We start from the raw sequence: 11,524 nt of genomic DNA, 5'->3' as shown, positions 1-11,524 counted from the left end.
AAGACCGTGTTTCTCATTGAGAGTGTCGGCACGATCAGGAATGCCCGTGCAAGAGGAAGTATCCACTGTACATCGACTGAACTATCGAGAAACTTTGGTGAGACGATGTGCGACAACGCACTGAGCATCAAGAGCGGCGCCATCTCCAGTGTAACACTCATGGCCACCTACGGCACTACACCGAGGAAACGGTGGTGTAGCACTTCGGCTACACTACGGCACCGTCCAAATCAAAGGCATTTTCGCACAGGAGATCGGTACGCTCTATCGGTCTTGAAGCAACACCCTCGCCAGATCGTCGTCAAGAAAATGATTGTTGTCTGGTCGTGGTGTGTAATGATAGTGACCAGTGGGACCTGTGGGTACCAACAACGTCCAGACCACACCCAACGACATCTACGTCGATCTCACGGACGGTAAGGACGTCGTCAACGTGTGTGAAGCGTCGTGGTCTAGCAACCAGCAGCCAAACCTGTCCAAGAACCTCGAAAAAACTCTGCATAGGTTTTAAGCTAATCCGCGCTATCAGTACTCAATATTGTTGTTATAGATATTCTGCCTATCGTACAGTATCAAAATGTGAAGAAATTCGTAATCTTAATATCATTTCTCTCACTGATGACTCACTTTTTTCACTACAAAATTATTACACACAAAATTATTACTAACCACAAACCAGCCACAAACGTATGTGGCAATAATCACTCCGACACAATAATGTACAGCTGTCGCTTACCCATCCTGTGATCAAGTTTGTGGTATTTTTACAGTATTTAACCGGCTTTCTGTTAGTGTTTAAGATTCGCTCCGAGCTGCGCAGACCGCTCGAGCCTCAAGTCGAGTATTGAACTTGCTCACACAGGTGACGTTCCCAGTACACTACAGGTATTGAACAGGCTGTACTTGTAGACGACCTTACATTACTTGTTGTGAACAAATAAGACTGATTCAGCATACACGAAGACTTAAAGCCTTTTCTTACTGTTGAAGTACTTGAATTTCAGTATGTTTACTTCGAAGTGTGACATAAACAAATAATACGAGTTTATGGCGCACTCGAGGTAAACATTGGATCGAAGTGTTATAAGACAGCCTACGGGTTTATGCCATACTTCAAAGTAATCACTGGACATATTTAAATTCAATCCCGGTATATGAGGTTATGTTATGCTTCGAAGTAAACATTTGCCATATTTAAATGGAGAATATTTATCAGCACTGCCCACAAGATTGACCAAATTCACAGTACACAAAATTAGTTTTATCCAATAGGAAGCTGGTTGAACATTAGCAAGGATGCTCGCTAAAATAGCATTACCAGTCATACCCATTCGTCTGGCATTCCACCTTTAAAATATCCCCCAATTCATTACCAATAGTCGCTAGAATTTTCAGGACGCCGATCTCGCACTCCCTAATAGTCTAGCAACATTTGCAAGCATCAATTCTATAATGACTAATCTAGGTGCAAGAGAGCAGTTGCTGAACGTGAAATCAATTAGTGTACATACGTGAAAAATTAATTAAGGCTACATGGAAGGCTGGACATACAAACTCCGTGTTGCCGAAGAGAGGTTTCAGTGTTCTAACCTCATACCGGTGGTGATAGTGATCGTAGCGTCAGCAGCTGTCGAAAGAGGGAAGCAATTAAACGGTTTGCGGATAGTGCTGCGAATTTGGTTAATCTTGTGGGCAGGAGTGGTGCCTAATGAATGTACCCATCTTGATTACGGTGATGTATTTTGCTCACACGATAAATACGTGTGGGGTGTGCTAAACTCGGGACACAATATAACGCCAGTGCTAGAGAAAATATGAATGCTTGCGTGAGGCTATTTCATAAGGGCGTTCAAGACAACCTGGCGAGTACGTACAAGGCTCCGATTCAAAACGCAGTTGTGTAGCCATCTTGATTCCGATAAACTATGTGGTCCACACCTATAGACTTGAGTTGACAGCCACACGTACGTCATTCAATTGTCCCAATGTCTTCGATTGCGCTACGTCTCGGTCGCCGTGTCCTGCTTTCCAGCCGCCATGCGCGCAGCTTTGCCAACTCCAATGCTGACGCCGGCTTCTCGTACCCTGGCGCTCGCTCGCTGGAGCAGATCGTGAAGATGGAGTTGCTGGAGGGTGAGCAAGCACCCAAGATCCGCAGCATCTGGGAAGAGTTCCACGCTGACAAGGACGACGCCGTGGCTACCACGCTGGACGTCATCGAGTTCCAGGCTCTAGTGAAGCGCGCTGAGGCTGCGCCCTACTTCATCTTCCCCGTATACCGCCAGGAAGGGTTCTTCAATATGCTGTGCCAGTTCCAGCAGTCGTGCTTCCTGATCACTTACCTCGAGGCCTTTAAGGAGAACCCCAGCGCCGCGCCACCCTGCGTTGCCGTCTCACTGTATGACGATTTGCTGACGAAGAAGGAGCTCGCTCTGGTACGTGCTGATGTCATCAACATGCTCGACAAGAAGGAGTCGCAGCTCCTGCTTAAACAGCTTCTAGCCAGCTACCAGGACGACCAGCTCTACGAACATGTAGACATGTTCAACAACAAACCCGACCAGTTCGACTTTGAAGCTTACCGTGTGATGCTGCAGAATACCACCGAGGCGTAGAGTGCAATAACAAGCGAATGTTTTGAACAAAAAATGTATGTTAAAAAACCATATCACTCTCCCTCTCTTCTCCAGCTTTTGCCCTTCTATCTCGACTTTACTGCTGGGCCTTCTGGGCCTGCGCCTCCTTCCTCTTAGCGTGCTCGGCCTGGAATAGTACAAGAGCCTGCTGGGTCGTGGCATCAGCCTCCAGACCCAGAGCCTGGTACTCCTGGGCGTGAGTCTGAGCGAAGCCCTGCAGCGAGTTAAGGAAGAATTCTACCTCGTCCACCTCGTCCAGCAGACTGATGTAGTCCTCGTCACCCTCGTCATCGTAGCCGAACTGACCCTCAGCCTCCTCACGCAGCTGGCGCAGGATGGCGTAGTACTGGTCGTCCACCACGTCCTCGGCGTCCTCGTTCGAGGCGTATCCGCCGTTCTCCAGCAGCTCCTCGAGCTGTTCAGTCTCCTCACCTTCCTCGGCCTCTTCACCGCCGTCAATGATACCCGGAGCCGGGTTCTGAATGGACTCGGCCAGTACCTTCATAGCAGCCTGGATCAGCTGCTTAAGGTGCGGACGCAGAGCTGCCGGGATCTTGTCGGCCGGAGCACGCAAGATGGACATGGCACCAAGGATGAACAGCTTGCGGTCCAGGTAGTTGTCGTAGCGAGACAGGTCGCTCAGCCAGATCTTCAACACGCCATCAGCAGCGCCCAGTTGATTCAAGGCATCCAGCGTCAGTGCCGGATTGTAGTGCAGCAGACTACCGAAAACACCCAGCAGGTTGCGCGCCGTGGAGTCCACAAGAGGCTCAGCCAGCTTGTTGCACACCATCAACGTAATGGGGGGAATGCACTCGTCCACCTTGCCGAACAGGTTGTGCAGCAGAGAGTAGAGCAGACGGCAGGCAGCGCACAGGTCGATCTCCTGCACGTTCGTGCTCTCGAAGACGGTCTTGGCCATGTTGAAGACGAGCTCAAGGTACCGGACGCTGGCTCCAGTAGCAGGGTTCGTGCACGAACCAGCCAAGAAGCCGTCGATGTCGCGGCCAACAAAGTTGTCGATAACCGGCACGAAGTTTGTCAAGTAGTCCGACGCCCAGTCGTTGAAGCTCGCGAAGATAAGAGGGAACAGCGACCACAGCTCCGGGGCGATTTTATGGCTGTAAAAGGCCAGCGAGCCCAGGATATCGATGCCGCTCTCCATGTACTCGACGTAGTCGAAGTCTGTGAGAATCTTGTGGATAACCGGCGCAAGCGTAGGAACCAACAGAGCGTACAGCTCCGGGTGGTTGTGGATGCTCATGAGGATCGTGTTGATGGCATCCAGACACGATACAGCAGCAAGCGAGGCATCTTCGTCCTCCTCGGCGACAGCAGTGAACTGACCGAAGAATTCCACGAACTTGGCGACCAGCTGCACGGAAAACGGACCAATTTCCGAGGAGAATCGGTCGATAATGTGCTCAAGTGCGACCACAACTTCGTCGTTGCCGATCTCGTCCATCAGGCTGAAGAACTGCTCCAAAATCTGAGGCAGGCGAGGACGCAGCACCTCCACCACGGTGTCCGAGTGCGGGTACATGACGACAAAGCGAATCGTCTTGGCAGCCTCGATACGCACGGGCAGTTCCGGGTCGAACATGGCGTCCAGCATGCCGTTGACGATGTTGATCAGGGTCTGCTCGTCCTTGAACTTGATGCCTTCAATGTACTTGCGAGAGAAGATCTTGCACGCACGCAGACGCAGGAAACCGTGCGGGTTCTTGAACTCTGGCAGGATGTGAGTAATAATCATCGACTCCACTTGGTCCTTGTGGGCCTTCGACTTGGTCAGCACGCCGTCCAGCGAGAAGAGAGCGTGCAAGGCAGCATCCTTCTGGATGTAGTCCTTCTTGTCATCCGGAGTAGCCAAGTACGTGTTCAGGATGTTGTTGTAGAAAGACAAGACGTTCGGCAAGCAGTCCTTGCCACGCTTGGTGCACAAGTCAGCGAGCAGGTTGGAAGCGGCGTAAACGGGGTCCAAAAAGTCCTCGAACACGTCGTTGGTCTTGCGTACGAACTCGTGCGGGTCCTCAGCCCACAGCTGCAAGTCCTTAGGAGTCAGACACAGCACGGGGTGGATCACCTCGAACAACAGGAAGCCAAGGTGCGGCTTAATGAGCTTGTACGTCACAGCTGAGTCCACAGCCTCCTGTAGGAACACGAGAGCGAGCTGCACCACGCGATCCGTGCAGAATCGTCCGTTCTTACGCAACGCGAGCGTCTCCATCACACACGGCAGGAGCTCCGGAGCGATCTGGTTACGGAATACCGTGGACATCTGCAGATACTCCTCCTCGGCCTTCTTGGGGTTACCGTAACGCGTGTAGAAGCGGCAAAGAATCTGCAACGCCCACTTTTTGAGCTTCCACCAAGGCCAGTTGCCACGGTCCTCCTCGTCCGTTGGCTGACCAGCGGGTTCGCCACCTTCGCTGGCTTCGGGCAGCGGCTTGGCGATGACCAAGCGGAAAATGTTCATCCAGGCCACGACCTGTTCGGTCTGCGCGATGTGCGGCGGCAAATTGGTCTTGACGCACGACCAGTAAGTCTTGAGGATCAGGTGCATCATGTGCGCAGCCTCGATTGAGTTGTTGGTCTGCATCTGCACCATCATGTTCTGCAGCATGGGGAAGACCACCTCCACGAGCTTAAAGAGCGGGGCCAGACGGTCCTCCGAGCGGTACTCGAAGTTCTTGACCACGCGACGCAGCGCCAGCAGTGCGTTGATGATGCGGTTGGCATCGCCGCTCTGGACGTTCTTGCAGATGTCGTCGATCAGCGTCGGCCACGAGTCCTACGTCATACCACAATATTATGAAACCAATTGTGACGCTAAGAGTGCTATCAAAGCCAGAACGTACCGGGAAGTCGAAGCGCGCAATGTAAGCGACGGTCTCGGCCAGTAGCGAGCGGATGCTTGAGTCTTGTGACACCAGGAGCGCCTCGAGGCCGTTCTGGCGACCCAGCGCCTTGTCGGCGGGGCTAATAACCTGCATCCATTGACCTTCGGGGCCGTCAGCGCCCTCCCAGTACTTTTGCACAAGGTTCTTGAGCGACACGGCAGCGGCCTGGCGGATCTCGCGCGTCACGCTGGCCTCGACGGTGATCTGGATGAGCAGCTGCACGGAGCCAGGAACGGTGTGCAGACCCGCGACGGCCTCCTCGGCGGCCTTACGCGCGGCCTCGTCATTGCTGAACGTATGCAGCAGGATGTTGTGTAGGCTCGCCACGTCCATCGTTGCTGTGTATAGAGAGAGCTTAGCGGTGACTCTGCTGCTTTGGGTCTGATTGACGAGCTACGGATGGATGGAAGCCATGTAACCCCGACGTAACCTAAAGGGTACAAATGGCTACATTAGCGAGGTTTTTCGATGGGACACCCGAGGTTTTTCGCTGAAGAAATCGTTAAGTACGAATCAACAGCGCGATTGACTGGCGGAGAGCACGTCTGAGATGGGATGAGACAAGAGTGTACTGTGAAAGGGTGCTGAGTAAAGGTTGATAAAACTCATGTTTGAAAGCTTCCTGGAATTCCAGAAACCCGTACAGCATGCTAAGTAGCCAATGAGTTTGTATCCTACCGTCCGAAAACGTTTTTCGGAACTGCATGATATGCACAAAATGTATCACAGTACTAGTACTTCGAAGTGCTGAAGTAAGTGTTTTGTTAGGAATGGCCTTGGTAATGCAATTTTTTAATGGCTACACGCTGGTTGGGGTGCTGCCAAAAGCAGACATCCTCTATTGGTTTCACAGTTAGATCGGTAAGGCTTCTTCTACTGTAGAGCCAATACTTGAAGTGGATGGCGGTGAAAACAGTGGTTTTCCCGCCATAGAACCGCAGGATATTTTGTGCTAGATTTTAATGAGATACTAGTAATCGTTTGACATACTGTAGTGAAAAGTATTACATCCATCGGTAATCTATCCGTCATTTATTCAGATTATCGTTGTTCAAAGGTTGCCCAGTTCTTCTAAGACCAAAGCTTTCTAAGATTTGAAAAATAAGAAATCGTAGGGTAGGCGAATCGTAAATATATGGAACCTTCGACTATGAAGATCTAACTAAACCTATCCACCAAAAAAAAATGCAAGAGCTAACCAGGGCACTGCAGCCCACCAATGACTATAAGGCAATTCGCTTAGTCGACCTCCTCCATCGTGCTCTCCTCCTCGTCCTCGCCCTCAAGAGGGGGCAGGTCCTCCATCGACTCATCAGCAGCGTCATCGTCGTCGTCAATGCTCAGACCAAGCTTGATGAGACGGTGGATGCGGTTGGCAAACGTCGTGGGCTCGTCCAGGCTGAAGCCCGAGGTCAGCAGTGACGTGTCGTACAGCAGCCAGATCAGGTCCTTGACCGTCTTGTCGCTCTTGTCAGCCTCAGCCTTCTCACGCAACGACTTGATGATGGGGTGCAGCGGGTTGATCTCCATCGTCTTCTTGGACGTCATGTAGGCCGACGTGCTGCTGTCACGCAGAGCCTGCGCCTTCATGATACGCTCCATGTTAGCCGACCAGCCGTACTCGCCCGTCACCAGGACGCAGGGCGACTCGACAATACGGTTCGAGATCTCCACCTTCTCCACCTTGTCGTCAAGGACCTCCTTCATGAGCTTGCACAGGCCCTCCGTAGCAGCCTTAGCCTCCTCGAACGACTTCTTCTCGTCCTCAGTCTCCTCCATCTTGAGGCCCTCCTTGGTGGCGCAGATGAGCTTCTTGCCCTCGTACTCCTTCAGCTGCTGCACAGCGTACTCGTCAATGGCCTCCACCATGAACAGCACCTCGTAGCCCTTCTTCTTGAGCTTCTCAATGAACGGCGAGTTCTCCACCGACTTCTTGCTCTCACCGGTCACGTAGTAGATACCGGGCTGGTTCTCCGGCATACGCGAGATGTAGTCGTCCAGCGACGTCATCTCCTCGCCAGACTTAGTCGAGTGGTAACGCAGCAGCTTGGCGATCTTGGTGCGGTTCGTCGAGTCCTCGTGGATGCCGAGCTTGAGGTTCTTGCTGAAGGCCTCGTAGAACTTGTTGTACTTCTCGTTGTCCTCGGCGAGCTCCGCGAACATCTCGAGGCACTTCTTGACCAGGTTCTTCTTGATCACACGCAGGATCTTGTTCTGCTGCAGCGTCTCACGCGAGATGTTAAGCGGCAGGTCCTCCGAGTCCACAACACCCTTGACGAACGACAGGTACTCGGGCATGAGCTCCTCGCAGTTGTCCATGATGAAGACGCGACGCACGTACAGCTTGATGTTGTTCAGTTTCTTCTTGGCACCGCCCTCGAACATGTCGAACGGCGCGCGCTTAGGGGTGAACAGACAGGCCTTGAATTCCAGCTGGCCCTCCACCGAGAAGTGCTTGACGGCGGCGTGCTCCTCCCAGTCGTTAGTCAGCGACTTGTAGAACGAAGCGTACTCCTCGTGGGTCACGTCCTCGGGCTTGCGCATCCAGATGGGCTTCTGGCTGTTGAGGTGGTCCCACTCGTGGGTCACTTCCTTGATCTTCTTGGTCTTCTTCTTCTTCTCTCCCTCCTCCTCTTCAACCTCCTCAACCTTGGGCTTGTCGTCCTCGCCCTCCTTCTCGTCCTCCTCTTCCTCGTCGTCCGTCACTTCCTTCTCCTCCGTCTTCTCGACGTACAGCTTGATGGGGAAGCCAATGAACTCCGAGTGCTTCTTCACCAGGTCTTTCAGCTTGCGCTCCTCAAGGTACTCGAGCATGTCCTCCTTGAGCTTCAGCACAATGCGCGTACCACGAGCAATGGGCTCCGACGTGTCGGGCGTGACGGTGAACGAGCCACCGGCGGCGGACTCCCACACGTACTGCTCGTCATCGTTGTGCTTCGAGTGCACCACGACCTTGTCAGCGACCAGGTAGGCAGAGTAGAAACCCACACCGAACTGACCAATCATGCTGATGTCGGCGCCGGCAGCCAGAGCCTCCATGAAGGCTTTGGTGCCCGACTTGGCGATCGTACCCAGGTTGTTAATGAGGTCAGCCTTCGTCATACCGATACCAGAGTCCTGGATGGTAAGCGTGCCGTTGGCCTTGTCCGGGATCACCTTGATCTCCAGGTTCTTGTCCGTGTCCAGCACGCTGGCGTCGGTCAGCGACGAGTAGCGGATCTTGTCGAGGGCATCCGAGGCGTTCGAGATGAGCTCACGCAGGAAAATGTCCTTGTTCGAGTAGAACGTGTTAATGATCAGACTGAGCAGCTGGTTGATGTCGGCCGAGAAGGCGAACGTTTCAGCTTCCGGAGCGCTCATGTTCTCTGTGTGTTTCTTGTGTCTTGGTGACTTGGATTTGATTCCAACTGGGAAGATTGAAGAATGAGGCCGATCAAGAGGTTTGGAAAGGAAAGGGGGTTGCCCGCCAGCCAAACAACGGTCAGCGCCCAAACTAACGGGCGATCTTTTCTTGTTTTGGGTTCGAACACGTTGTCATCGAAACTTCCATCGGCGGGGCGACGTCCATGTTTTGTGTAGATTGATTTTGATTGTTGGGAGAGATGACGCGTTACCGGCTTCGAATCTTCTAGATTGCGACGGGCCAGAGATTAGACGGTACAGTGTACCCGATCGATTGCTGGAGGTCTGAGTTTTATCGAAACAGCAGTGAAACACTAGGTCCGACGATATGCGTTCTCGAGTCGGGTACGTGGCAGGTGTTTCGAGTGGGGGGCTGTCCTTCTCGAACATGCCACCAAGTGGCGTTCGTTCACTGCGCGAAAATTCGAGGCGGCCAAAGAGACGTTTGTTGGTGACAACATTCTCTTGCGGTGGCTGCAGCTAGTGATTGAAGCGTTTAGATTGATGGATGGACATGTGTCCATGGATATACACTCAAGTTGAGATACATTCACAATACACTTTATCACCAGCTCGTCACTATCAGCGTCTCGACCGTGTCAAGATCTCGCCTTAAATATTCCTACGACTGCGAGCGTGGCTGGAGAGCCAAGATCAGATTCCGCGGTGCGTCATACCGATCCTCGCCTTTTGGAGTTGTGGCCGGCTGGGTTGACGTTGACGGTCGTTTGGCAGCTGATCCGTGTTTCTTGCCGACGCTGAGAATCAGTGGCCGTGGGTTCGCCTCAACCTCCGGCTCAGGCGCAACTGGTGACGTTGCAGTTGCTGGAAGTGGATGGTTCATGACTCGAGCTGCCATGATGTCGGCCACCGATTGCGGACTCTCGGACAGGAGCAGATCTTGGATACTCCCAGCCAGTGACGGAAGACTCACTGGAGTTCCGTGGGCATCGGGCTTGGACGTGGAGACTTCAGCACTACTTGTCACAGTGGCTGCATCGGGAAGCTGCTGGTGCGTTGCCAAGTACTCGAGGTACTCTTGGATGTATTGCTGCATATAGAGCTTGACTTGCTCTTGCTGCTCACACAGAATAGTCTGCGGATGGATGGGCTCATTGTTGGCGTCCATGCGAAGCAAGCCTGCTGCTCGAGGCTTGTCGATGCTTGCCTTGCGTTCGCTATGCCGACTACGCTTGGAAGAGGATTCGCTATCCGACATACTCACGTCGCTCCCGTCTTGCTCTGTTTGCTTCCGTTTCGAGCCACTCGTACTTGTGTCGGACTGGGAATCGCTACCGTCGTCAAACATATCGCTATCGCACGACTGAGAGGACTTAATGGCGTCCGTATCCTCCATATCGACGCTAGGAGACATCGATTCTGACTTTAGATCGACTATATTGTCGGAAAGAGTCTGAGCCGGTTTGCTCTCGCTTTCGTCAGCTGTGATCGCAGTTGTTGCCTGGTTGGTGCTTGGAGTCGCTTCTGCGTTGCGCGTTTTCCACCGAAATACGGGCTTTCGGGAGTTGGAAAGCTGCAGCTTCTCGATCAATCCGACGCTTACCAAGACATTGGCCACATCGTATAATCGACGAATTTTGGCTACGGAGGCACAAGATATTGTAAGCAAGCATAGTAAAAAAAAAATGCTGGAGTAATAACGTACTCTTCAGTAGACGGTCTTCCTCGCTTTCGCTATCTTCCATTTGTATAAGTTGTTTGGCAGCTTGGTCCAGCGGGATAATGCAGTCCTCCTGTAAGTAGTAATGAAGAATTAGCCGTACGATTCTTGTCATGTGAACAGTAAAGTAGGCGCACCTTTCCAAGGAAGAGCTGGACGAACATTTGACTCAATTTGGACAATGACTTGCCTCTTCGACGATCGCCTATAGCAGCAGCAAAAAGTATTAGTTTCTCTCAAAACACAATCGAGCGCTTGATGGAGCAACTTACTTTTGATGGGCGGGTATTCCGTGCCGCTTTGACCAGTCGGGGACGACTTTTGCATTTCTGCGTATCGTTGCTTCATCGCACTAATGGACGTCGGGAGGGAGGCTAAACCATGCCAGTTGTAAAGATTCTTGCTCTTGCGACTCACAAGGTGAATGCTCTCGAGGATATTTACGATATCGTAGATCCGCCTCCGCTCCACCCCAAGTTCTGTAGCTGCTCGGTCCAGACAGATTTCCGAAATCTTGTCATCCCGGTACAGTTTCAAGAAGCTAAATACAGCAACAGCATTAGTCAATACAATGCAGCATACACCATACAACCCAGCAATTTCACGTACTTCTCACACAGCAGACCGAGTGACTTGTCCTTCCGGTTGTACTCTCGAAAGGGGAAGAACTTGACCTCATCCCCCTCCATCCGCCAGTCCCCGCTCTTACTGTCCTTGTCTCCTTCCTCTGCTGTCTTGGGCGCACGGCCGGCCTTGGCTGGGGGCTTCCCCATTGCTGTCGTTTCCGAGTCCATCCACGCCGTTTTAATCTGTCTCTTGGCAGAAGTTCCTACCTTCTTGGGCGCCCTACGCACGTATCTCCGCTTGGCTTTACTAGGCTTTAAAGCGGGGCAAGTATTGGT

At 52.4% G+C, this 11,524-nt stretch overlaps 5 protein-coding genes across 5 annotated transcripts; 2 read left to right on the top strand and 3 right to left on the bottom strand.

Annotated features, from left to right (window-relative positions):
- Nucleotides 1-40: 40 nt before the first annotated feature.
- On the top strand, nt 41-909 carry PPTG_24526 (hypothetical protein; the record flags this gene model as incomplete). Its single annotated transcript, XM_008917554.1, has 4 exons — nt 41-107; nt 201-257; nt 351-504; nt 897-909. The coding sequence occupies 4 exons, from the start codon at nt 41-43 to the stop codon at nt 907-909; spliced, it is 291 nt and encodes a 96-aa protein (XP_008915802.1).
- Nucleotides 910-1,903: 994 nt separating this feature from the next.
- On the top strand, nt 1,904-2,678 carry PPTG_19190 (hypothetical protein). The gene has a single exon (XM_008917545.1). It carries the CDS (start codon nt 1,986-1,988, stop codon nt 2,613-2,615), a length of 630 nt encoding a protein of 209 aa, XP_008915793.1. The 5' UTR covers nt 1,904-1,985; the 3' UTR covers nt 2,616-2,678.
- PPTG_19189 (hypothetical protein) lies at nt 2,634-5,940 on the bottom strand. The gene is made up of 2 exons (XM_008917544.1): nt 5,498-5,940; nt 2,634-5,430 (listed from the first exon to the last, which is right to left on the bottom strand). The coding sequence occupies exons 1-2, from the start codon at nt 5,870-5,872 to the stop codon at nt 2,713-2,715; spliced, it is 3,093 nt and encodes a 1,030-aa protein (XP_008915792.1). The 5' UTR covers nt 5,873-5,940; the 3' UTR covers nt 2,634-2,712.
- A 711-nt stretch (nt 5,941-6,651) lies between these two features.
- Nucleotides 6,652-9,115, bottom strand: PPTG_19188 (heat shock protein 90-2). The gene has a single exon (XM_008917543.1). The coding sequence runs from the start codon at nt 8,897-8,899 to the stop codon at nt 6,779-6,781; it is 2,121 nt and encodes a 706-aa protein (XP_008915791.1). The 5' UTR covers nt 8,900-9,115; the 3' UTR covers nt 6,652-6,778.
- Nucleotides 9,116-9,432: 317 nt separating this feature from the next.
- Nucleotides 9,433-11,524, bottom strand: PPTG_19187 (hypothetical protein). Its single transcript, XM_008917542.1, has 5 exons — nt 11,232-11,524; nt 10,895-11,163; nt 10,760-10,827; nt 10,608-10,695; nt 9,433-10,543 (listed from the first exon to the last, which is right to left on the bottom strand). Exons 1-5 carry the CDS (start codon nt 11,414-11,416, stop codon nt 9,564-9,566), a joined length of 1,590 nt encoding a protein of 529 aa, XP_008915790.1. The 5' UTR covers nt 11,417-11,524; the 3' UTR covers nt 9,433-9,563.

The sequence above is a fragment of the Phytophthora parasitica genome (genome assembly GCF_000247585.1).
Source record: "Phytophthora parasitica INRA-310 unplaced genomic scaffold supercont2.105, whole genome shotgun sequence".
Classification (NCBI taxonomy): Eukaryota; Oomycota; class Peronosporomycetes; order Peronosporales; family Peronosporaceae; genus Phytophthora; species Phytophthora nicotianae.
Note: the sequence above shows the minus strand (reverse complement) of the source record. Positions and strands in the feature narration are given on the sequence as shown.